This window comes from Acomys russatus, chromosome 8 (assembly GCF_903995435.1).
Source record: "Acomys russatus chromosome 8, mAcoRus1.1, whole genome shotgun sequence".
Lineage (NCBI taxonomy): Eukaryota > Metazoa > Chordata > Mammalia > Rodentia > Muridae > Acomys > Acomys russatus.
This window is the reverse complement of record NC_067144.1, coordinates 4,338,217-4,365,955: the sequence shown is the minus strand read 5'-3', so window position 1 is coordinate 4,365,955 and position 27,739 is coordinate 4,338,217. Positions and strand designations below refer to the sequence as shown.

Below are 27,739 nucleotides of genomic sequence, written 5' to 3'. Positions count from 1 at the left end.
TATATTAAAAGATTTTAAAGATTAAGATTCTCAAACACAGGCTCACTATTATATTTTTATACCAAGTTAATATATTTTTATAATTTCAGTTTTGTTTTGTCATGTGGTTTTCTAACTTTTCTTAATTTCTAATACATTGATGGAATTAGGCGTTATAATATGTATGCTTATAGCTATTAATATTCACCAGTGTATACCTATGAGTTAATATGCTGAGGAACCAATAGAAAGCAAAAGAATCCTGGCTTTTTGAACATTCTAACAAGGAGTTCATGGACACTTTCTTTGTCTTCAGTTTGTGTGGGGAAAAAATCCTGAATAAAGAGATCTTTCAAGATAAAAATCTGTATCAGTGGTTCTAAATCTTCCTAATGCTGCAGCCCTTTCATATAGTTTCTCATGTTGTGGTGAGATGCAATAATAAAATTATTTTGTTTCTACAATATAACTGTAATTTTCTACTGTTAGGAAGTATATTTAATATCCTTCATGTTTAATATGCAGGATTCTGGATATGAAACTTCTGTGAGGGTTGCAACTCCCAGATTAGGAAAGCAAAGCAAAAGGAATGATGTAAAAGTCATCCTCAGAGGGCACAAAATCCTTCTGACCTTAGAAGTGTTGAGTGGTCAAAGCCTTGGGGAAAGTCATATGGGCACAGGCATGATATAACTGAATTTGGTCAGAGGGTGTCCACAAGTGTTCTCAGCTGAGAACAAAAAAAAATTATCTCTTTGTGACTGCTCAGAATTCAGTGTGAGAAGCAGATGGAGACACTAAGATCACTTGGGCATCCTTAGACTAGAAATAACACCCAGACTTTTGTAAGGACATACACCTAAGGAAGGATTTGGTTGACCAAGAAAAAATTTGCATGAAGGGTCTTCTCACTTCTCTGAGATTTGGTTAAGTATAAGAGGAACCTGTACTATGCCTGTCTCCGCAGAGCTCAATTGTGTCTGCACCATGGCCTGGAATCTTCTCTTCTTATTCCTCCTTCATTGTACAGGTCAGGAGAGTCACCTGCACACTGATCTTCTCCAGTGCAAGAAAAGTATCTGTCAGCCAGATATATTCTATGCTTTTCTCTCACCTCATGACATAATGAGTTTCTCTATTTTCAGGTTCTTTCTCCCAACCTGTGCTGACTCAGTTACCCTCAGCCTCTGCCTCAATGGGAGGCTCAACCAAACTCACCTGCACCTTGAGTAGTCAACACAGCACCTACACCATTTCATGGTACCAGCAAGAGCAAGACAAGGCTCCTAAATATTTAATGTATGTTAAGAATGATGGAAGCCACAGCAAGGGGAATGGAATCTCTGACCGCTTCTCTGGCTCCAGTTCAGGGGCTGATCGCTACCTAAGCATCTCCAATATCATGCTTGAAGATGAAGCTGTATACATCTGTGGTGCATATTATAGCACTGGAGGACAATATGGGTGAACACAGTGAGCCAGATGAAGGAGGAAGTAAGACAGAAACTATTTGGACCTCTTGCTTCCAAAGCTAAGCTATGGTTGTGAAAACAAATATCTGAAGGACTTAGCTATCAAAATCATTGGATGTTTTCTGCTTATTAATCAAGAAGTTAAGATACTGGTCTATCAATCCTCTTGAGCTCCTGGGGAAAGTGAGGTAAATGACAGCGACTGTATAGAGTCTACTGGTATGTAACAATGATGACTATGTAAAAATAAAATCTGGTGTGTACACACTTTAGAGGCTGGTGGTATGATCTTTAAATAGGAACAGTGGGCCTAGTGTTCTCACTGTTACTTCACTAAAGCTCATAGAGATGTCTATTCTTTGTAAGATAGCTTTCTTGTCTTATGCACTAAGTAGTTTGTAACTCCAGCAAATTTCCAAAAATCACAGTTTAAGAACATTGAGGAGAAAGTGTGGTTGCACCTGATTGTCGTGGGAAATAATAATGTAAAACAGCCACACAGGCTGAACATTGTCCATGAATGCACATGGCCCTCTCCATGTCACTCCTGCAGCCCTCTCCTTACTTATGAAGCCCTTTCAGTGACAATGAAGGAAGAGAAAAGCAATTTCATGTCATTTTTCCCTGCAAAAAAATGCTTATATTTGACTTTGCTATATTCTCCTTGAGAGTCTTCTTTGCTCTGTATCATGGCTATCTTTAAAATCTCAATTCTGGATTTAAAATAACCAGTGATACTGCAAAAACATTATAGAAAATAAACTCCAAAAGCCCTACAAAATGTTCCTGTTTTACCAAGATCTGTACTTCATTCTTTTGGACAGTTCAGATAGAGTGCCATCACAATAAATGTTATTTTCAAAGAGGAGCATCTGAAGCCAAATTCACTTGTCTGAACTCCACAGAAGCAGATCCTGAAAACTGCTGGTAAGATCTGTTGGGTTTGCTCACATTTCTGAGTCCTTATTTAGAATGGCATAACCTTTCCTTTTTTCTTCCTTCTAGTTTTGTTCTTTCATATGGTGGCCAAAATCCAAAGCCTCTTTTTGCCATTACTTTGTACTTCCTTGCTCTTCCTCTAAATCTTCCTTCCCTATCATGTGCAGATGTTAAGATTCTATATTAGTTAAGTTTCTGTTGCTTTGATAAAACACTATAGCAAGGCAACTTATAGAAGGGAGAGTTTTAGGAGGAGGTTATGGCTTCATAGGGATATAAATCAATGATGGTGGAGAAATGACAGATGTGCAACATAACCAGAATATGGAGGTTCACATTTTAAATGTCAGAAGAAAAACTGGATATGGTGCAAATCTTTGAAATTGCAAACTCCTCAATGACATACTTCCCCCAGGAATATCACTCTCCTGAATTTATTCAAACAGCACAACCAACTTTTGACCAATTGGTCAAATACAGGACCCTATGGAGAACATCTCACTCTACCCACCATATCCACCATGGAACTGATCTCTGTGCTGACTTATCTCAAACATGATGTCTGGTTGTCTTACTCATCATAATTCACCTCTGGTCAGCTACCCAGACTTACAGATGACCTTCCAGGGTCTTTTCTTTACAGATCTGATAATATTGTCCTTAAGCTAAAAAATATTCATTTAAGGAGAGAGGTGTAGAATATCAAATAAGAGGCCTGGTATAAGAATAATGGAAGGAGAAATATTGTAGAAGCTGCCTAAAATAAATACACATGTGAAAGGAATCAAAATGGAGCTACCATACAATGAGCTATGCTCCATTTCCCAGGCCACATCTCTACCTGCATTATTGGAGACTGGCATTCACAGAGGAACAGCAGATGAGAACCCTCCCCCAACTCCTGGACTTCTAGAGCATGGCTGCAGAGTTGCAGTCTAGCCTGGGACTTCCATGCTGAATCCCCCAAGCTTGTTCTAAGCCCCATCTTCAGGACACACTCCATTTTCCAAGCCACATCTCTACTTATGTTCTCAGAGATCAGCAACCATAAGGGAACACCAGCAATCAGGGAGACCAACAGCATCCACTGTCCCCCACATCCTGGTCCCTATCTCTAACTGCAGTCCCAGAAACCAAAAGCCATCATAGACTGCCAGTTTTCCCTGTATTCTTGGAAGCCTGATACCACACAGGAAAACCAGAGGACTGCTACCATTCATGATCACCAGCTATACTTACAATCCTAGAGGCCAACAACTATGAAGCACCACCAGGCTTGTTAATGCCAAGGATGACCAAATGGCTAAAAGTCAGCATAAGAAAACAAGCAACAAACTGCAGGACCATACTACACCACAAGAACCAAGCTGTATTGGATATCCTTACACACCTGAAGAACAAAACTGATCTTAGAAAATGATACAGACACTGAAAGAGGAAAATAAATCCCTAAAAAATACAATCAAACAGGTGAAGCAATTGAATAAATCCCTTAAAGAAATACCGGGAAATACAGTCAAACTACATAAGGAAATGAATAAAAGCATTCAAGAACTGAAAACGGAAATAGGCACTATAATGAAAATTCAATCTGAGGCAATCTTGGAGATGGAAAACCTAGGAAAGAGGACAGGAACTAAAGACACATAAGCAGAATACGAGAGATAAAAGAGAGAATCTCAGGTATATAAGATATGATTGAAGTAGTTGATACAATAGTCGATTAAAATGTTAAACCTAAAAAGTTTTGAGGGGTAGGGGAAATGAGATAGAAGGGTGAGGGAGGGATGGAGAGGAGGAAGTAGGAGGATAGGGGAGGGGTTATGGTTGAGGTTTAAAGAAAACAACTGAATAAGAGAGCAAGAGATGGTAGGTAATAGACGATAGATGATAGAAGATAGATAGATAGATAGATAGATAGATAGATAGATAGATAGATAGATAGATAGATAGATAGTTGGACTTTAATTTGGGTCGGTAGAGATTTGGGGAGAAATATGAGCAGTTAAAGGAAAGAGGAAGCATGATCAAAATATATTTTATGACAAAAATTAAATATATTCTATTTCTTCAACTTGTATTCCTTTCCCTTTATTCATAAGTTTTATTTTTACACAGTTGTGTTAGTGCAGGCTTCTATACTTTGTTGCTGTTGTCCAGTCTCAGTCCTGGCAATGTGTGGCAACTGTGGGGTCCCTGATTCCCAGCCAAGTGTGTTCACTTAGGGTTCCCTGTTGGCAAGTTGTTCTTCAGGTCAGCAGAAAGGCACAAGGGTTAGAAAAATAGGCTGAAACTTACAGCTGGATAGCACTAGTGGAATCTTGGGTCCACACTAGGAGACTGAGTCTCATAGTAATGGTGATATCCTGCATGGATGGGCTTAACAGTCTAGCTGCAGTAGGACTAAGAGAAGTCTGGAGAGACTAGAATGGAAGATGGGGAAGATGGTAGAGATTCCTTTCACTGTGATCCAGTCAAGAGTGGCAAATGTGGGTCCTGGGCAGAAAAAGGCTCTTTGAACCAGTGAAGTAATAGATAATTAAAGATTGGTAAGAAATAATAAGTGAAAAAGTCTTCCAGGAATAACTAAGGGGAATCCGGTGCCAAGCTATTGAACTTAGACTCAAGCTGAACATGAGACAATGATACATTCATGAAACAATCAATCATATCTCCCAAGGGGTTACAGAACTCCAGTGCCTTAGATCAGAGACCTTGAAGTCATTTAAGAATTCCTTCCTCTCCACACATGACATCACATTCCCAAACCTCCCATGAGGTTTAAAAAAGAGTTGAATGTCTGGTATCCCAATATTCAAAAATCTGATTGCAGAAATATTGAATGTTTAAGGTATCATGAATTTTGGGCATGAGAGATGGGAGGAATTGACAGGGAGAGAAGAGCGAGGTGATGCACATGTAGAGGTCATTTGTGAAGTTCTCAAAAAACATTAAAAACTGTACTAAACAAGTTAGTGCTAAAACTTCCTTCTTATCTCAGGAATGTGTAGATAGGTGTCCAAAATGAAAATTTTAATAGTGATGACCAGTTCTGAGTCATGCATTCATTCTTTGTTTTACCTCAAGGGTTTTTTTTAATCTAAATTTTATAGAACTAAGGTGTTTTTAATGAAGAAACTGAACAGAACAATCTAAACTCTAGTTAATTCATTCATTTTTCTTCATGCAAAAATTAGACTCTCATGTTTATTTTATGGTCATAGTTATGTCATGCTTATTGAAGAGTCATTATGTGCCTAGAATCTAACTGAACATTAGCACATTCAGAATATAAGCCCCAGGAATCTGATTGTTAATAAGATGCTGTCAGTCAGGGTTTAAAAAGACAGGGGCCTCTCTCTCCTTCTGAGAGAACATGGGGAGATTGGGAATGGGGTTGAAATAAACAACTACTCCCCACTTTCTTCTGGGTTGGATCACCTAAGATTCTATGAAACTGAATATATCCCTACCCACATCAAAAATATTAACTAATGCCAATAGCCTGTATTCATGGGTGGATGCTGGAGAACAGGGAGAACCATCCACTTGTGGACATAAACTTAAGTGTCTCCACCATTTCCTGGACACTCACTGTCACTTCTTACTTTCCCTAATTTACATAAAAATCTTCCAAAGCTTCGTCATGTTGCACATACAAGCAAGAACCATTCTTGCAGTGACTCTGACATTATTGAAGATGATATTTGTTTGGGAACCTGACAATGATCCCTCCAGTATCCTGAACTTTCTGGCCTGGCATCCTTTGAAAACTCAACTTTCTCTGCAGAGGTAATCATGTAGTACTCATTCTCTGCAGCACAGGGGAGAGAGGACAGCACTGAGATCCATCAGGCTCAATGGAAACCCTGCCCCATACAGCATCCTTGCTTCCCATGCACCTGGACTTATATATAAAATCACCATTGTCTAAATGCTGAACTGTTATCCTAGTTATGGCTAGGTTATAAAATAGATGGTGTAAAATACATTGGTCATAGAATTTCTGACAACCACTCACCTTACTACAAATTTGTCTTCCCAACTTATAAATGACCAGCATGGTATTGATGCTGTTAACACTTTTGTTGACTTAACTATTTCCTTCAAATGACCTATTTTATTGATCATTTCTTGTTTTTAAACAAAATATAATTCAATTATTAATTAAAAGTGATATAAATGGCATGATGTTTCATGTCTAGTATCCCAACATTCAAAAATCTGCTGCAGAAATGTTGACTGTTTAAGGTTTTATGAATTTTGGGCATGAGAGATGGGAGGAATTGACAGGGAGAGAAGAGTGAAGTGATGCATATGCAAAGGTCATTTATGAAGTTCTCAAAAAACATTAAAAACTGTATATATGTATATATGACCAATAGTTTCCTGAGCAAATCCCTCCTAACTCTACACAGTTTTATGCTTATGTCTTGATGTGAGCCTTATGTGAAATGTGAGCCTTATAATGTCATACACATACACACACACACACACACACACACACACACACACAGAGTGAGAGAAGCATAAAGGGAGAAAGAGAGAGGGAGACAGAGAGAGAGGAAGAAGCAGAAACAGACACAGAGGAGGAGGAAGAGGAGAGGAGGAGGAAGAAGAAGAAAAAGAAGAAGAAGAAGAAGAAGAAGAAGAAGAAGAAGAAGAAGAAGAAGAAGAAGAAGAAGAAGAAGAAGAAGAAGAAGAAGAAGAAGAAGAAGAAGAAGAAGAAGAAGAAGAAGAAGAAGAAGATTAATTTGTCATAGGAACAGATCCTGGGCCTGTTATCCTAGTTATGGCTTCCAACAACACTTTTATATTCTGGTCCTAAGACATCCAGCCTCTGGGGTCAGTTAAAGAGGGAAATTCCTGTTCTTAGACTTTTACACCAGGAGAAGTTAGCAGGATGGCATCAAGAAGAAGTGGGGTAGTTGCAAAGGAAGATGAGCAGATGATAATAGGCCAGGGATTCAGCAAGAGTCAAAGGACAGTTTTGTTTTTGTTTTTGTTTTTAATGTAAGTGATCACATTCCTGAGAATCACCATAAACAGGGTCACAGGCAAAAACCTAGGCATAGGTAAGTGAAGGACTTATCCCCCCCAAAAAAAAAACCTCTCTGGCAGAATACAATCCAAGGTGTGAGCCTGGGTATCTCCATCATGGCTAACATTCATTGGGAGAGCACCCTGAGACCACGGAGAAGTTCACAGTGAGAGATCTGATTCCCCAGGGCCTTTGTCTTTTATTTGGGGTTAGAGTATCATGCCTGTGGTTGAGAGTTGTCATGGTTGTCTAGCCATTACCTGTCACTTATTTTTTTCTTTGGGACTTCAAGAGGAGGTTGTCTCTGGCTGGAGCAATCGAGTCTGTTCCTGTATGAAAAATTGACCTGGACACTGTGAATGACCTGGACACTGTGAATGACCTGGACACTGTGAATGACCTGGACACTGTGAATGACCTGGACACTTACCTGGTTAAGAAAAGGATCATATTTTATTAGAATGACAAGAATTGATTACAAGCATTCCTTTTTGACTAAGAGAGAGGAAAGAAAATGAAAGTGACATGTCACAAAACACCTGCTGAGTGAGGTGTCAGTACTGGTCTCTCAGCAAGGACTAATATAAAGCATGCACAATGTAGTGGAAGGTGCACACATCAGCAGAGTAAGGATACTGGTCATGACTAAGTCCCTGTGAGGTTATTGTAATCAGGGTCCACAGGTTAGGATGATTTTCTGAGCCAAGGGACTCTTGAATGAGTTGAGGCTCTACCCCTTCCTCATTAGTTTTGTCCCACTTTTTATGTGTTTATCTGTTTTTATTCCCTTTACATCCTGATCACAGGCCCTCTCTCCTCTCCTCTGGTCCTACCCTCTCAGCCTCTTTCTCCTACATCCCTTCCCTTACTCCTCAGATAATGAAAGTACACACACACAAACCTACTAGCAAATCAAATACCATTAGGACTGAGTGAATCTTTTACCCTTGTGGTTTGGAAAATCAGTCCCATCAGTGGGAAGTGATTAAAAGTCAGGCAACAGAGTCCATACCAAAGACAGCATCCTCTCCACTTTTTAGGGAACCCACATGGTGGCCAAGCTACCCATCATCTATGTATGTCAGCAGCCTAAGTCCAGTCTCATGCATGGCCCTTGGTTAGAGCTTCAGTCTCCACAAGCTCCTCTGGTCAGAAGATACTTGGCTCTGTTGGTTTTCTTGTGGAGATTCTTATAGAGTTCCTTTTCCATTCTAGTATCAGCTGTAGAGCTAGATTTGGGGATAGATGCTATTTAAATTTGATTTTGTCTTATAATATCTTGTGTTCTCCATAGTTGGTTATTATATGTTTTTCTTAGTAGTCAGGGAAGACATCTGTCTTTTCATGCTTGTAGGATATCTGTTTAGGCCCTTCTTGCTTTTAGGATCTTGGTTGAGAAGTCAAGGGATAATTCTGAGATGTCTGCCTTTATGTGTGACATGACATGTTTCCCTTCCAAGTTTTATTATTCTTTCTTTGCTCTGTGCATTTAGTGTTTTGATTAGTATGGTGTTGGAGGATTTTTCTTTCTGTTTAAATATATTTGGTGTTCAGTGAGCTTCGTGTATGTTTATAGGCATCCTTTTTTTTAGGTTTGGGAAATTATCTTCTACAAATTTGTTAAAAATATTTTCTTGACTTTGGAGATGAGAGTCTTCTTCTTCTATTTCTATTAAACTTGTGTTTGGTCTTTTCATAATGTCACATATTTCTAGGATACTTTATATTAGAAACTTTATAGTTTTAGTATTTTTCTTAACTGTATGCATTGATTTCTTCACTGTACCTTCTACACCCTAAGAATCTGCCTTCCATCATTTCTATTATGTTGGTAATGCTTAGGTTTGTAATTTGTGTTATTTCTCTAGATTTTTTACCTCCAGGATTCCCTTGGTTATGTTTTCTTTATTGGCTTTCATTTACAGTTTAAGGCCTTGAACAGTTTTACTCTATTTCCTTCCACCTGTTTGATTGTATTTTCTTGTATTTATTAGATTTATTCACTTCCTCTTTAAAAGCCCATATCGTTTTTTAGAGTGAAGCATGTTTTATTTCAGACAAAATTTCCATACACATAGATTTTAGGAAGGGAGAAATTCCAAGAGGCTCACGTACACATACTGTATAATGATGGTGCTTTGAAAAAACATTTTGGTTTCTTTGTTTGGTTGGTTGGTTGTTGGTTGGTTGGTTAACAAATGAGTCTTCTTGTGAACACTTACAATAATATAGGTCAGGTGTCATGTATAGGAACAGAGATGACTCAAAGACAGCTGTACCACTAAGGCCCACCCCCGCATGAGTGATGGCTCACATAAGCTGTGAACCTAAGCCCACTAAAAAGCCTGTTGCATACAGCTCTACAGTTTGGAGAGTGTAATTTTCAGGTACCTCAGTTTGTCTAAAGCTGAAGAAACATGTTGACCACAGACAGTTCATCAAAGAAAAAGTAAAGTAAGACTTTCTAAAAATACAGTGGTGCTGGATGGTCGTTTGTTTATTTTCATCACACATTATTACTTTAAACAAATGTTCAACAGATTCCTGGTTTGCTGTTGTTTGAGGCAAATATTTTTCTGGCTCATGATGTGACAGTGACTGTTGTCAAGGGTTCAGAAGGGAAATCAGAGTTAAGCAAATTAATTTCCTACTCTTCATTGCTTTGTGAATTAATTGATGTGAATTACAGTTATGTTGTCCTTAATAGCCACTTCATTTTTCCAACATTATTATCAATTAAGTTTGGGTAAAAGTGTTTGATAAGCATTTCAGCTCATTAAATCTTACACTTCTCTCTGTGGAGAACAGTAGCTATATGCATGTATCTATAGCTCAGCAATCTGTCAATATGATTCTCTATCTATATATCATCTAATTATCTATTTGTCTATCTAATAGGTGTACTTACTCAGTATTATAGGTAATTGAGTTTCTTTTCATGGAACAAACCATCTTCTCAGCTTTATGCTCTACCTGTTTTAAACAGCACAGCATCTTGATTATGTTACATTAGTATGGAAAGAACTTAGAGAGCTTTTATGAAGCTTGTCCCTTTGTTCCATCTTAAGGTTATTTTCTGTTTTCCTCTGACTCATCTATTGAAGTGTAATAAATATATGAATATGCTTTGCATATTTGAGGTCCTATAATGGAACATTTCTCTTTGTTGTTGAATAAAACTGTGTTCATATATTCCAATTTAAACTCAGGAGCTGTAATATGCTGAGAGATCTTGGTTACAATTTTTTGAACCACTTAAAAGTCTATATAAATATACTTTTGAAAAAAGGAAGAACTTATTAATAGAATAAATTAATAAATGCATCCATAAAATAGAATCTCGATATCTTCAGCTTACAATCTCTAGATTCAAGGCTTAGACTTGCTGACAAGTCTCATTTGCTTCAAAAGTGAAAACACACTTGTTTAAAAGTTAATCCAGGAGGGATCCAAGATGGTGCAAGCAGTGTGGACTGTGTTTGGAGGCTCCAGTGAACAATTTCAGGGAAGTAAAACAGATTTCTCACCAGGAACACTGAGGTCCCCACGCTATGGCAGCAGGAGTGCTCTGCAGTTCGAAGGGACCAGGGTGCGGAGGACCTGCAGGACCCTGCACATGGGAGGAGCACGGATTTTCTCAGATGGGAACAGCAGAGGCAGAGGCAATGGCAGCAGCAGTGGCAGCAGCAGCAGCACCAGGGGCACCAGCAGCAGCACCAGCGGTGGCTGAGGTTTGCACCTCGAATCCTTTCGGTGGATGCAATTGGTGTGGTGCCGGTGGAAGTTACTGCTGGAGAGGGGACTCTGGGAAGGATTTGTCTCGTGGTGCCTTGAGACCCAAACTGGACTTGGCGGACAGTTCAGACCCAGAGTCCAGGGTTCAGCTCAGTGCACAGTGCGTGGAGATGCTGGGTCAGCTCAGCAAAGCAATTCTGCCCAAGGCACTAGCTCAGCTCAGCCACAGCTCCCTTGCCGTGATGCAGGCTGGGCGAAGCGCTCAGTTCCACCCAAGGCGCTAGCTAAGCTCAGCAAGCAGTTCTGCCCAAGACACTAGCTCAGCTCAGCATGCAGTTCTGGGGCACTGATGCAGACTGAGGTCAGCATGCAGATCCGGCCCAGAGTCCTTAGCTAGACCTGCCGGGCAGATTGGGCCCAGAGACTAAGGGTGAGCTTTGCACAAAGGCTCATCAGCCCCAAGACTCTGGCTGGACTCTCCATGCAGTTTAGGCTGGGAGACCCAGGCTGAATCCAGTGTGGGTCCAGAGTCCCTGGCTGAGCTCAGTGCAGAACTTCGCCCGGAGACTCAAGTGGAGCTCGCCATGCAGTTTGGTGCCAGAGTCCTAAACTGTGCTTGGCAGACACATTGGGCCCAGAGACTCTAGCTGAGCTTTCGGCACAGTCCCGGCTCTAAGACTCTGGATGAAAACAGTGCACATTTTGAATCCAGAATTCCTGGCTGAGCTTGGCTGATGGTTCAGGCCCTGAGTCTATAACTGACCACAGCATTCACTTCGGGCCAAAAGCCCCTAGCTGAGCTTGGTGCGCAGTCCCAGCCCAAAATTTCTGGATGGACTCTGCATGCAATTTGGGGTCCAGAGTCCCTAGAGGAGCTCAGTGCATGGATTGGGCCCACAGTCCCTAGCTGAGCTCAGCAGATGGTCCGGGCCCTGAGAATATAGCTGAGCTCAGTGTGTGGTTCGGGCCCAGTGTCCCTGGCTGGACTTGGCAGGGGACCCAGAAGGCTGTGGATACCTTGGCCTAATCCAACGCTCATTCAGAGACCCAGAAAGATTGCAGGACCCACAGTACAGGGGAGCTGAGGATCACTGGCTGTGAGAGTACAAAAAGACAGGGCTGGCCTCGTGCCATCCACACCAGTGAAGCTTCAGAGCTTCCGGCCTAGGGAAATCATGAGAAAACAAGTGAATCTATAATCAGGCTCCCTCCACCAAACTTTGGAAGCTACCCAACAAAAACAGAGATGGCAAGATGTCTAAAGGACAGCTTAAAACCATACACAAAAAGCCCCAAACAACATGGTGTCTCCAGTTTCCAGCTATCCAAAAGAAAACACCCCCAGAGAACTCAAATACAGTGGAAATACAAGAAAATGACCTCAAATCCTTAGTAATGAGGATGATAATGGGGGAAACAAATAAAATTCGTAAACAAATGCAGGAAGACACAGACAAACAGGTGAGAAACATAAAAGAAGCACATAGAGTGGAACTGGAAATTTTTCAGGAAAATGCAAACAACCAGATGAAAGAAATAAATAAAACGGTTCAAGCTCTGAAGACCTATAAAGAGGCAATGGAAGAAACTCAGGAATATACAAACAATCAGATGAAAGAAATCAAAAAATAAGTTCAAAATCTAAAGATGAAAATGGGTTCAATGATAAACACACAGAAGAAAAACAAGAACATGAGACCTCAGAGAAGAAGGCGAGCAACACAGAGGCAAGCATTTCTAACAGAATCAAGAGATGGAAGAACGAATCTCAGGTCTAGAAGATACAATCACAGATCTTGAAGCAACCATTAAAGAAAATGCCAAATCTGGAAACTCCTGACAAAAAACATCCAAGAAATTAAAAACACCATGAAAAGAAGAAATCTGAGGAAAATAGGCATTGAAGAGAAGATATCAGACTCCAAGGCCCAGAAACTATTCTCAACAAAATCATAGAAGAAAATTTCCGAATCTAAAGAAAGAGATGGATATAAACTTACAAGAGGCCTACAGAACACCAAATAGAATTGAACAGAAAAGAAAAACAGCCCATAACATAATAATCAAAACACAAAACATGCAGAACAAACAAAAAATATTAAAAGCTGCAAAGGAAAAGGGCCAAATAACATTTAATGGCAAACCTATCAGAATTACACCCGACTTCTCAGCAGAGACCGTAAAAGCGAGAAGGGCCTGGACAGAGATGCTGCAAACCCTCAGAGACCACAGATGCCAAGCCAGACTACTTTACCCAGCAAAACTATCAATAACCATTGATGGAGAAAACAAAATATTCCATGACAAAAACAAATTCAAACAGTACCTATCCACAAATCCAGCTTTACAGAAGGTACTAAAAGAAAAACTCCATCCAAAATGGTAAAGCTACAACCAAAACTACCCAGGAAATAGATAACTATCCCATGGCAAAAACACAACTACACAAACGCTCGACTGGAAACAACATCAAAATTAAGACTCTTGACAGTCACTGGTCATTAATATCTCTCAACATCAATGGCCTCAATTCTCCAATAAAAAGACACAGACTAACTGAATGGATACATAAACAAGATCCAACATTCTTCTGCATTCAAGAAACACATCTCACCCATAATGAAAAGGCATTACCTCAGGGTAAAAGGTTGGAAAAAATATTCCAAGCAAATGGTCACAAGAAGCAAGCAGACATAGTCCTTTTAATATCGAACAAAATAGACTTTCTACAAAAATTAATCAAAAGGGATTCAGAAGGATACTTCATACTCATCAAACATAAAGTCAACCAAGATGACATCACAATTCTGAACATCTTTGCTCCCAATACAAGGGCACCCACATTTGTAAAAGATCTGTTAATGAAGTAAACCACACATCGATCAACACACACTAATAGTGGGAGACTTCAACACCCCACTTTCAGTGAAGGGTAAGTCATGGAAACAGAATCTAAGCCAAGAAATAACATCATTAACCAATGCCGTGGGTCAAATGGATCGAACAGATATATAGAACCTTTCACCCAAACAAGAGAGAATATACCTTCTTTTCTGCACCCCATGGAACCTTCTCCAAAATTGATCACATCGTAGGTCACAAAGCAAGCCTCAATAGATACAAGAGGATTGAAATTATACCTTGTATCCTATCAGATCACCATGCTCTTAGGCTGCAATTCAACAACAACAGAAATAACAAAAAGCCTACATGTACGTGGAAACTAAACAACTCTCTGCTAAATGACACCTGGGTCAGGGAAGAAATAAAGAAAGAAATCAAGGAGTTTCTGAAATTCAATAAAATGAAGAAACAACATACCCAAATGTGGGATACATTGAAAGCAGTGCTAAGAGGAAAGTCATAGCACTAAGTGCCTTTAAAAAGGAATTGGAAACATCGCACATAAGCATCTTAACGACACAACTGGAAGCCCTAGAAAAAAAAGAAGTAGAAACCCCCAAGAGGAGTAGACATCTGGAAATAATCAAACTCGGGGGTGAAATTAACAAATTAGAAACTAAGAAAACAGTCCAAAGAATCAACAAAACCAAGAGCTGGTCTTTGAGAAAAATCAACAAGATAGACAGACCATTAGCCAAACTAACTAAAAGGCAGAGAGACAGCGTTGAAATCAACAAAATCAGAAATGAAAAGGGAGATATGACAACAGACACTGAAGAAATACAAAGAATCATAAGATCCTACTTTGAAGATATATACGCCACAAAATTTGAAAACCTAAGGGAAATGGATTAATTTCTTGATCAATTTCCCTTGCCAGGGTTGAGTGAAGAACAGATAAACAAGCTTAATAGTCCCATTTCCCCTACAGAAATAAAAGCAATCATCGATAGTCTCCCAACCAAAAAAAGCCCATGGCCAGATGGTTTCAGTGCAGAATTCTACCAGACCTTCAAGGGCGAGCTAATACCGATACTAGTCAAGCTACTCCAAAAGATAGAAATGGATGGAAAATTACCAAATTTATTCTATAAGGCCATAGTCACATTGATACCTAAACCTCACAAAGACTCAACAAAGAAAGAGAACTTCAGACCAATTTCTCTTATGAACATCGATGCAAAAATACTAAATAAAATACTTGCAAAACGAATACAAGAACACATCAAAGATATCATTCATCATGACCAAGTAGGCTTCATTCCAGGCATGCAGGGATGGTTTAATATACGGAAATCCATCAATGTGATCTACCATATAAACAAACTGAAAATTGAAAACCACATGATCATCATTTTAGATGCAGAGAAAGCATTTGATAAAATCCAACACCCATTCATGTTTAAAGTTCAGGGATACAAGGCACTTTCCTCAATATAATAAAGGCTATATACAGCAAGCCAGTAGCCAAAATCAAAATAAATAGTGAGATACTCAAGGAAATTCCTCTAAAATCGGGAACAAGGCAAGGCTGCCCACTCTCTCCATATCTCTTCGATATAGTACTCGAAGTTCTAGCCAGAGCCATAAGACAACAAAAGGAGGTCAAGGGTATCCAAATGGGAAAGGAGGAAGTCAAATTATCCTTATTTGCAGATGATATGATAGTGTACATAAGTGACCCTCAAAATTCTGCCAGAGAACTCCTACAGCTGATAAACACCTTCAGCAAATTGGCTGGATACAAAATTAACTCAAAAAAGTCTGTAGCCTTCCTATACACAAATGACAAGCTTGCAGGGGAAGAAATTAGGAAAACCACACCCTTCACATTAGCCACAAGCAATATAAAATATCTAGGAGTTACTCTAACTAAGCAAGTGAAGGACTTGTTTGAAAAAATTTTCAAAAATCTGAAGAAAGAGATTGAAGATGAAATGAGAAGATGGAATGATCTTCCTTGCTCATGGATCAGGAGAATTAACATAGTAAAAATGGCCATTCTACCAAAAGCAATCTACAGATTCAATGCAATCCCTATCAAAATACCTACACAATTTTTTAAAGACATTGAAAGTTCAATTCTGAACTTCATATGGAAAAACAAAAAACCCAGAATAGCTAAAACAATCTTGTATGATAAAAGGTGCTCCAGATGAATCCCCATACCTGATCTCAAACTGTACTATAAAGCAATAGTAATTAAAACAGCATGGTACTGGCACAGCAACAGGCTAGTGGATCAGTGGAATAGAATCGAAGACCCAGATATGAAGCCACACACATATGGTCACTTGATTTTTGACAAAGAAGCCAAATCTATTCAATGGAAAAAGGATAGCATCTTCAACAAATGGTGCTGGTCTAACTGGAGGTCTATTTGTAAAAAAAAAATGCAACTGGACCCATATTTGTCACCTTGCACAAAACTCAAATCCAAGTGGATTAAAGACCTCAACATAAAACCGGAGACACTAAGTCACTTAGAAGAAAAGTTGGGAAGAGTCTGGAACATATTGGCACAGGAGAAATCTTCCTGAAAAGAACACCAATAGCCTAGGCCTTAATGTCAACAATTAATAACTGGGACCTCATGAGGCTGAGAAGCTTCTGCAAGGCAGGAGAAACTGTCAAGAGAACAAAGTGACAGCCTACAGACTGGGAAAAGATCTTCACCAATCCTAAATCTGACAAAGATCTAATATTCAAAATATATAAAGAACTCAAGAAATTAAGCACCACCAAACCAAATAACTGAATTGAGAAATGGGGCTTGCAACTAAACAGAGAATTCTCAACAGAGGAGTATCAAATGGCTGAGAAACACTTAAAGAAATGCTCAACCTCCTTAGTTATCAGGGAAATGCAAATCAAAATGACACTGAGATTCCATCTTACACCCATCAGAATGGCTAAGATCAAAAATTCAAGTGACACCACATGCTGGCGAGGATGTGGGGAGAGAGGAAGACTCCTTCATTGCTGGTGGGAAGGCAAACTAGTATAGCCACTTTGGAAATCTATCTAGTGCTATCTCAGAAAACTAGGAATAGGGCTTCCTCAAGACCCAGCTATTCCACTCCTTGGAATATACCCAGAAGATGCTTCAGCACACAACAAGAAAATTTGCTCAACCATGTTCATAGCAGCCTTATTCATAATAGCCAGAACATGGAAACAGCCTAAGTGTCCATCAGTAGAAGAATAGATAAAGAAACTGTGGTACATATATACTATGGAATACTACTCAGCTATTACAAACAAGGAATTCCCAAAATTTGTGGACAAATGGATTGAGCTAGAAATGATCATAATGAGTGCATTAACCCAGAAGAAGAAAGAATCAAATGGTATATACTCACTTATATATGCATAATAGCCCAAGGGGCATGTCCCACGAAAGCCTTCACTTACCAGGAAACTGGGACAGAGGGGAGGACATCCTATTGGGACTCTAAATGAGAGAAGCATGGGAGAATAGCAAAGTAGAAGGATCCAGAGGGTTCTAGAAACCTACAAGTAGAGCATTATTATAGGCAGATTTGGGCCCAGGGATCCCACTCAAACTAAGGCACCAGCCAAGGACAATACACATGGTAAACTTTAAACCTCTGCCCCGATCTAGCCAACAGACAGAACATTCTCCACAGTTGAGTGGAGAGTGGGGTATGACTTTCACACGACCTCTGGTGCCTCATATTTGACCATGTCCCCTGGAAGGGGAGACCTGGTGGCACTCAGAGGAATGATAGCAGGTTCCCAAGAAGAGGCTTGATACCCTATGAGCACATACAGGGGGAGGAAAGCCCCCTCAGGAACAGTCATAGGGGAGGGAAATAAGGGGAAAATGGGAAGGAGGGAAGAATGGGAGGATACAAGGGATGGGATAACTATTGAGATGTAACAAGAATAAATTAATTTAAAAAAAAGAGAGAGAAATTCAAGCTTAATAAAAGTCCTATGTATGACAGTCTGAATTGCTGGACCAATTGGAATCAGGAGCACTCTTCAAAGCTGTCATGGGAGATGTTCCGTTCTGGTGACAAACAGCAACTGAAGCACTTATGGATGAAACACAACGAATGCAGGATGCCAGCATCTCAGCATGGTGGAGGATAAATCCTGTCAGGTCTGATCGAGTATCAGTGTCTGGTAATTTGCTCTGAAATTATATAATTTCTCAGAAGCATTGTACAGTTCTAAAACTATAAATGCGTGAGGTGTGCAGGATGTACAGAACAATTGAGACTAGTTTGAATTCATGTGCATATAGACTGACTTAAGTTATCAGTCTCCCTTTCATCAAGGTCTGTTTTATTTTGACCTCAATCAAAGAGGAAATATAATATTGCCATTATCAAAGAACATACCATCATTATTTAATTGAAACCAAAACAAGATTGTAGAGTTCTAAATGTCCTTCTCTAGGCTCTATAACACCTGATGAATAGGCTAGCCTGCTACCTGTCTTCCGCAAAAATGTATCCTGTTTTAGAGACAAGCCAGTTGCCCTGAGCAAAAGAAAAGGCATTAAGGTTGCCCTTTTAAGTATATTAACTTTAGCCTTTGAGTTCTGGGGATATAACTAGGCTGATGTGTACTTTGTCACCTGTAAGTCTTCAGTGTCTTTTTGCACTTGGTGTGACCACCACCTGTCCCCCATGAAGCTAGCTCATGTTTAGAGGGATAAGTTGGCTGCCAGAGCAGTGACACTTTAACTCAGCAAACAAAGGCTTTTTGAAGTGGGAGACATGCAGCTTGCATGTCTGTGAAGGAAAATTTTGTCATTTTAAATCCTAGGCTGTCAAATCTATTCAATGGGAAAAAGGTAGCATCTTCAACAAATGGTACTGATCCTACTGGATGTCTACATGTAGAAAAAAGCAATTAGACTCATGTTTGTCACCATGCACAAAATTCAAGTCCAAGTGGATTAAAGACCTCAACATAAAACTAGAGACAACAAATCAGTTAGAATAAAAAGTAGGGAAGAGCCCGGAACACATTGCCACAGAAGACAACTTCCTGAACAGAACACCAACAGCCCACGCCTTAAGGTCAACAATTAATAAATGGGACCTCATGATGCTGAGAAGCTCCTATAAGGTAGAAAACACTGTCAACAAAACAAATAGACAGCCTACAGACTGGGAAAAGATCTTCACCAACCCTACATCTGATAAAGGTCTAATATCCAAAGTATATAAAGAACTCAAGAAATTAAACACCACCCAACCGAATAACCCAGTATACCCTGTGAGCATATACAGGGGGAGGAAATCCACCTCAGGAACAGTCATAGGGGAGGGGAATAAGGGGGAAATGGGAGGGAGGAAAGAATGGGAGGATACAAGGGATGGGATAAATATTGAGATGTAATATGAATAAATTAATTTAAAAAATTGTTGACTAAAAAAAAAGAAAAGAAAAATGTGGCTCAGATCTAAACACAAAGTTCTCAACAGAAGAATATCTAATGGCTGAGAAACACTTAAATAAAAGCTCAACCTCCTTAGTCATCAGAGGAATGCAAATCAAAATGACTCTGAGATTCCATCTTACACCCATCAGAATGGCTAAGATGAAAAATTCAAGTGACACAGATGCTGGCAAAGATGTGGAGAAAAAAGAACACTCCTTCATTGCTGGTGGGAAAGCAAACTTGTACAACCGCTTTGGAAGTCTATCTGGCGCTACTTCAGAAAACTGGGAAGAGAGCTTCCTCGATTGTTCCCAGTTATTCCAGTACTTGGAATATACCCAGAAGATGCTCCACCACACAACAAGGACATATATGTTCAACTATGTTCACAGAAGCCTTATTCATAATATCCAGAACCTGGAAACAGCCTAAATGTCCCTCAGTTGAAGAATGAATAAAGAAATTGTGGTACATTTACACTATGAAATACTATTCAGCTATTAAAAAACAAGGAAATCCTGAAATTTGTGGACAATTGGATAGAATTAAAAGTGATATACTGAGTGAATTAAGCCAGAAGTAGAGAGACTCACATGGAATATACTCACTTATAATTGGGTACTAGCACAAAAGGCATGTCCCATGAAAGTCTTCACTTACCAAGAGATTGACATAGATGTGAGGGCATCCTACTTGGACTCTAGGTAAGACAAATATAGGAGATAGGGAAATAGAAGGACCCAGAGTGTCCTAGAACCCTACAAGAAGAACATTATGATGAGTAGATCAAGGCCCAGGGGTGTCTGCTCAAACTATTGCACTAACCAAGGACAATACAAGTAGTAAGCCCTACTCTGATATAGCCAATGGACAGGACATTCTCCACAGTTATGTGGAGAGTGGGGACTCACTCTTCCATGAACTCTGCTGCCCCAAATTTGACCACCTCTTCTGGGTGGTACTCAAGGAAAGAATAAGCAGGCTACCAAGATGAGACTTGATACCCTATGATGATATAGTGATGGAGGATGTCCCCCTCGGACTTAGACCTATGGGAGGGGAATAGGGTAAAAGTGGGAGGGAGGGAGGGAGGGACAGAAGGATACAAGTGATGGGATAACAATTGAGTTGTAATCTGAATAAATTAGATAAATAAATAAATATATATATAAAAATCCTAGGCTGGTTTTTGCAAGTAGCTTATCAGTAGAGGGGTCACACCCTGTGGAGATCAAGCTGGTCCAGAACTCACAGAGATCCACCTGTCTTTTCCTCCATTGTGTCCTATTAAGGGTGTGTGCCACCACCACCCTGCACTAATATTTCATCTCAGTTCCAGTCGAAATCTACAAAAATTTCAAGTAATATTCAAGAGTTAAACAAAAAAATTCTACGGGTCAGTTGTGCCAATTTAGGCTTCAGTAAGTGAAGCCCTGTCCACCATTCTTTTGAATTAGTTTTTGCTAATTCACATAAGTAGACCCTTTCCAGAGAGAGCTGGCAAACACCTGACAGCTAATAAGTTCTGAATTTCAGCTGCTACCAACTCTATGGAAAAGAGTTTGGTACCTTCTTCCCTTCACATTGTTGGTAACTTTGCCTGGCATCTCTCAGCTTTCAGCGTTTCTCCTGAACAACAAAAGCCAAAAAAAAAAAGCCAAAAAGGGTCCAGGAGCCTTCTGCCATAAAGACTTAGCTCTAGTGAGCTACTCCCCCCCCCACAAAATCATAACAAAGTATTTCTTTTTTAAGGGTATGGATACAATAAGTATGTTGGGCACCAATTTGTTACATTAAAAATGTATTGATTCAGCCTAAGATTGCTAATAAAAGACACAGAGTCTGAAGCATACTTTAAAGCTGCCAGCACTACGGTAGGCAGAATCTAAACTAATACAAATCTACTCCTAAACTATGGTAAACAAACTACTCTAAACTGATATATCAAACATACACCCCAAGCATTTGCCACTATGGTGCTCTTTCAGCCATTTCTCTGCCTCTGTTCTCCTCAACTGTAAACCTGTCTTCTTTCCCAGCTGCCTATCCTCACTCTCCCCTCTCCAGGAAGTCCCGCCTTCCACTTCCCCTCCTTCTGCCTAGCTTATTGGCTAAACAGCACTTTATTTACAGTAGTTGCATCCATTCAAAACATTCCTCCACAGAATTGGAAATTTGCTGTTGGGTCAGCTCCAATATAAGTGCTAAAATGCCCACAAGAAAATTTTTTAAGAATTAAAGTACAGGTGCCCCATATTTGACCAAGTCTCCTTGATGGGGAGGCCTGGTGGCACTCAGAGAAAGGATAGCAGGCTACCAAGAAGAGACTTGATACCCTATGAGCATATACGGGGGAGGAGGTCCCCCTCAGTCACAGTCAGAGGGGAGGGGAGTAGGATGAAAGCAGGAGGGAGAGAGGAATGAGAGAATACAAGGGATGAGATAACTGTTGGGATGGAATATGAATGAATTAATAAAAAATAAATTTAATTTAATTTTAAAAAGAATTAAAGTACAAATGCCTGAGTTTAGAAAAGCTTTGGTATGCATTCCTAAAGATAAACCCTTTGTTTTCTGTTGAGGGACTCTGATATTTAGCTGTGTCAGAGAGTTTTAAATAATTCGTGGAGATAGGAATTTAGGACTGGATGTTCCTTGTGTTAGTCTTTCTATCCTGTTATTATGGCTATAACCAATTGTCTATCAGGTTAGAGGAAAATAGTTAAAGCACCCACTGCATGCATTTCTAGTGGCAGATAGAGATAAAGGCAATGAAAAGGAACCAAGATAAAATGGCACTGATATAAATTTTTGTTGTACCACAAAAGAGAGCCTGTCCATCAAGAAGAGGAATTTACAGTAAGTGACAGGAAGTGTTGCAGGTGACAGCCCTTAGTGCCATCTTCTTTATGCCTGCATTTGAATGCAATAGTTGAAGACTGAAGCTTAGAAGAATCTCATCTTCCACATATTTACATCCTTTTATCATGACTTTCTTCTAGTCATGATGATTATTGGCCCAATGAGCAACCCAAAACGTCTGATTTTCCACTGAGATTAAACCCTACCCCTCAGAGACCTTTAACACAGTAACCACATGTCCTTAGAACTATCTAGCAGTTGCAGATTGCTTGTTAAAAATGACGGATGCCAGTCTCTGTATGTAATGCAATAATTAGAATCCAAAGGCATGGATTTAAACATGCTGGAAGATTATAAGCAAGTGCCCAAGCATGTACAGACATATGGGAATATTTTATTTTGAAGGTACATTATTATGATCAATGTGAACTTCAGGCTGAAAGAAATCAAAATGCAAGCATACCATTGAATGTGGCTGTTACAGGAGCATTCTCACTGCAAGATCAAGAGGCTCCCAGATACTATAAATAGTTTGCCCTCTAGAGAGTTTAAAGACTTAAGACAGGGACCTATTGAACCTTTTACTAAAATTCTGGCTGAGTACAAAGATCTATAGAATAGAAAGTGTAGCATGCTAAGGCAGCTGGAATACTAGTGCTCGAGCTTGCTTATGATGGAGCCACAGCAGAGATGCAGAGGGTGTAGTCTGATAATTAATTCACCTCTGGATGATTGGATCCTTGCATGTCCAGAAATAGGGACTCAGACATATACCACCAACGTTGTTACCAAAGCTCTTGCAGCAGTTCTAAAGTCTAATGAACTTTGTCATTTGTGTCAACAAATAGGGAATTTTATGAAAGACTGCCTTATGCAGAAAAAGGAAGCATCCAAAGAACATCTACTAAGTATAAAACATGTCATAATGGCATGCATTGGGCAAAAAGTTATAAATTTAAATATGATGCAGATGATTGTCCCCTGGTTCCTCTAAATTCCCCAGGGACAGCCCTCAGCTCCTCCTATAAGAGGGTCTTTCCCCAAAGTATCCATCTCAAGTAGAACAGATATGAATAGGTCATAACCTAAAGTCACTAGACTGAACCAATTGAGTCAGTAAAGCCCTGAATGGTTAGATATCAGGAAGGAAGAATGTTTAATGGAATTATGGATAGAGGGGCAGATATTTCCATTATTAGGGAAGAGGAAATATCCCCTGAGTGGAGGGTGTTGCTATTCCAGTCTGCTCTAAAATAACCTTGAACTTTATTACATGGACAAACTCTGATGGACACACCAGAAAAGCTAAGCCCTTGATTTATGAAGGCTTATCTAATAATCTCTAGGAAACAGATACATTATAAATGACCGGAGCCACTCTTATTAGTGATAATAAAGCCTTTTCTGATGTCCCAGACATCATGAGAGGGGAACTCCATTTTCATCCTCATACTAGGAGCCATTGTTTCACTTCTAAGCCCATAAAAATTCAGTGAAGAATACATGAAACTGTATAGGTGGAGCAATTGCCTTTAAGTAAAAATAAACTACAACATGTTTAGGAATTAGTTGAACAAAACTGGGACATGTTGAACAAACCATTCCTATATTTGTCGTTCAGAAGAAAAGCTAAAGAAAAATGAAAAATATTATATGACTTAAGAGATATTAATTCACAGATGAATAAAATTAATTTACAGCCATTCTTCCACAAAGCAATATAATTCCTATTGATAAATGCATTATACTTTTGGATATAAAAAGCTATTATGCAGACATAAGTGAGTATATATCATTTGAGCCTTTCTGCTTCTGGGTTAACTCACTCATTATGATCATTTCTAGCTCAATCCATTTGTCCACAAATTTTGGGAATTCCTTCTTTTTAATAGCTGAGTAGTATTTCATAGTGTATATGTACCACAGTTTCTTTATCCATTCTTCTACTGAGGGGCACTTAGGCTGTTTTCATGTTCTGGCTATTATGAATAAGGCTGCTATGAACATGGTTGAGCAAATTTTCTTGTCCCAAGAAAGCCTTCACTTACCAGGAAACTGGGACAGAGGGGAGGACATCCTATTAGGACTCTAGATGAGAGAAGCATGGGAGAATAGCAAAGTAGAAGGATCCAGAGGGTCCTAGAAACCTACAAGTAGAACATTATGATAGACAGATTTGGGCCCAGGGGTCTCACTCAAACTAAGGCACCAGCCAAGGACAATACACGTGGTAAACTTTAAACCCCTACCCAGATCTAGCCAATGGACAGAACATTCTCCACAGTTGAGTGGAGAGTGGGATATGACTTTCACACAAACTCTGGTGCCTCACATTTGACCTTGTTCCCTGGAGGGGGAGACCTGGTGGCACTCAGAGGAAGGATAGCAGGTTACCAAGAAGAGATTTGATACCCTATGAGCATATACAGGGGGAGGAAATCCCCCCTCAGGAACAGTCATAGGAGAGGGGAATAATGGGAAAATGGGAAGGAGGGAAGAATGGGAGGATACAAGGGATGGGATAACCATTGAGATGTAACAAGAATAAATTAATAATAAAAAAGGCTATTATTACTCTCTCCCACTACATCAAGCCAATAGAGAATGAACTGTCTCTGACCAGCTTAAACAATATAACACTCAGAGTTACCCCTGGGAAAATACAGCAAATCATAACTTTTAATTTTCTGGCATCTGTTAGAATCCCCAAGGTCAAGCTGTAGTAGAGAGAGTGCACAAACAACCCAAAGAACAAATTCATAAGTACAGATGGGGGATTATGGGTATGACTAAGACTCACCCTCAACATATTATTAATGTGGCATTATTTACTTTAAATCTTTTGAAAACAAATGACAATGGGCACTGTTGTCAGGGCCTATAAGTTTATCTCTGGTGACCTGGAAAGATGTAATAACAGGTAAATTGCAATCACTAGTCCCATTACTTAATACCGGAAAAAGGCTCCACTTCTGTCTTTCCAGAAAGTGGACAGAAGTTGATCTTGATCCTGGCTTGGCTCATCAGACCCTGAACATCTGATACCAAGAATGAAGCATATGAAATTGAGCAGCTGAAAAAGATGTTCATGTGTTTGCTTACCGCATTGACACAAAATAATGTCAGTGATGAAAATTAACAGGCATTTGTACCTAAACCTCTCTTGTTATCAGGGAGAGATGTCAGAGAATCTTGGCCTCAACTATTTACAAAATTCCCTACTATTTTCTGATATGGATCCTGCAAGAGAAAATTCTAAAATTTGGAGTGACACCATTCCAATGACTAAATGCCCTCTTTCCTTTCATAACCCCTATAATTTATTTACCTACGCTATTATCTCTTTAGCCATTATGTATTTGTTGGCATATTCCACTCCTTGATCAGGAGGCTTTGCTCTCAGGAGAGCAAAATGGCATCGAGGAGAGAACTTTAGGGAAAAATATTTCAGGCATTATCTGGCAGCTAGCCTACCTGGCACACTGTGCTTTTAAATATGTATCATGGCACGCCATGCTTATGAGTGTTCTCAGAAGTCAGAATACTAAATTCTGAGGCAGGTACAAGTAGCCAGTAGCTGACAGGCTGATGTGTCTGCACTTTCCATGTCTCCTTTTATGTGCCTTTTCCTCCTAGAAGTACTAGCGGTACAAGCGCTCAGTATCCAAACTCAAGAAATGTGCTAACCAACCATAGTTGATAGGCTTCCTATATATAAATAGTCACTTACAGCAATGAAGTAGAAACTGTCCCCTGAAACCATCTCTGGAGTGGCTTTCCTCCATGCCCTTTACTGATTCAAAGGCCATTATGGTCCTCCCAGGGGATGCCCAAGTAGTCACAGTATTGCTAAAAAGGGAAAGACACAAATACATATAGTCAATGCACAGAATGCAAGAACAACAGACAGGCAACTGAAAAACAACATAGACAGGAACATGCAACAAAAAATCAGAGGCAGCCTAGGCGAGACTTCATAGGCTGAGGTCACATGTTAGGGGAGGAAGGCTCCCCTTTCTGAGGACTAGAGGAGGGAGGGAGGGGATATGAGGGAGGGTAGATCCAGGAGGCAACAAGTGAGAGGGCTGTAATTGCTAAGTAAAGTGAACAAATTTTAAAAATTAACATACAACAAATAGGGGAAAAAAGACAAGCAACACAAACTTGCCAGCAGGTGTAAGGGGAAAAAAACCCCAAGTTTTCTTCTTCTGTGTAGTTTTTTCTGGCCTGGCACAAGTAGCCATGGCCCAGATTTAGGGGAGAGGGCTCTGTTTCAAATAATCTGATCAAGAAAATTCCTCATAAACATGCCCAGCAGCTGATTCTATACTCAGTCAAGTTAAAAACCAAGATCAGCTACCACACTTAGGATATGTAGAGCCAATCCTTGGAGAGCTATCTAGAGAGATCCAACACTCTGTTTATGTCCCCAAAACTTTTGTCACTCTCTGCCCCAGTTTCCCAAAAAGGGGAAATAAAAATGAGATGAAAATATTTAGTGCTTTTGATAATCAGGAATGCTCATTGGGTAAAGGTGCTTTCTGGAAGCCTGATGACCTGAGTTCCACTCCAAGGACTTGTGTAGTAGGAGAGAACCAACTCCTGTGACACACTATACAATTAATTAATTAATTACATCAAGTAATTGAAAAATACTTTTATTTAGTTTGAGAAATGTGAGACTAATGAAGAGCAACAGTTGTACTGCAAGAAGGTGTGTACCATAACTGCAGGGAAAGGCTCTGAAAGTTGTGATGGAGAGTGTCTAGGGACTGTTCAGCAGGAACCCAGAGGTGCCTATCTCACACTGGAGTTGGACAGAAGCTCCTGGGCAGGAGACACTCCTCTAACCTGAAAGTAAAGGGACAGATGACAAAGGTATTGAATATAGGGTCAGCTCAACTATACCCTTCTATGATACCTGACTGGATCCAAATTTCAACCTATTTCAGTCCAGAGAAACACAGTCTTAAACTATATGATGTGGAACTCTGAAGTATCTTTACAAATATGAAACTATAATTGTGGCTGCACTGTAAGGATATGCTTTGTGGTCTGTGGTGAAATGTATATCCAGAGACCATGGCAGATGCAGAACATTGGAGAAGAGCACCTAGTTTTGCTACATTTAGGAACAGTCTTTTTTTTTTCTTCAGATTCAAGGCTTGGATCCATGAGACAGTCACATCCACATGAGAATGCTTGGCATGGGGCACCTTCAGTGCTACCCTTCCACCAGAACTAATTCAGCCTCCTATACCTAGAACCATAACAGTCCAATATCATAGGCAAGAGATGGCTTGAAACACAATACGGTAAAACTGGACTATATCAGAGGCCTCATAGTGCCAGTAAGGGTGCCCACATTCTATAACAGATCAGAAC

The 27,739-nt window shown here is 39.8% G+C and overlaps 1 protein-coding gene across 1 annotated transcript in view; it reads left to right on the top strand.

Moving 5' to 3' along the window:
* The first annotated feature begins 844 nt into the window (after positions 1-844).
* LOC127193374 (immunoglobulin lambda-1 light chain-like) overlaps positions 845-27,739 on the top strand; it is a 38,180-nt gene continuing 11,285 nt past the window's right edge. Inside the window, exons 1-2 of the mRNA XM_051150698.1 lie at positions 845-1,009; positions 1,125-1,439. Coding sequence (XP_051006655.1) covers positions 931-1,009; positions 1,125-1,439 — 394 coding nt within the window. The 5' untranslated portion in view covers positions 845-930. The remainder of the gene's footprint in view (positions 1,010-1,124; positions 1,440-27,739) is intronic.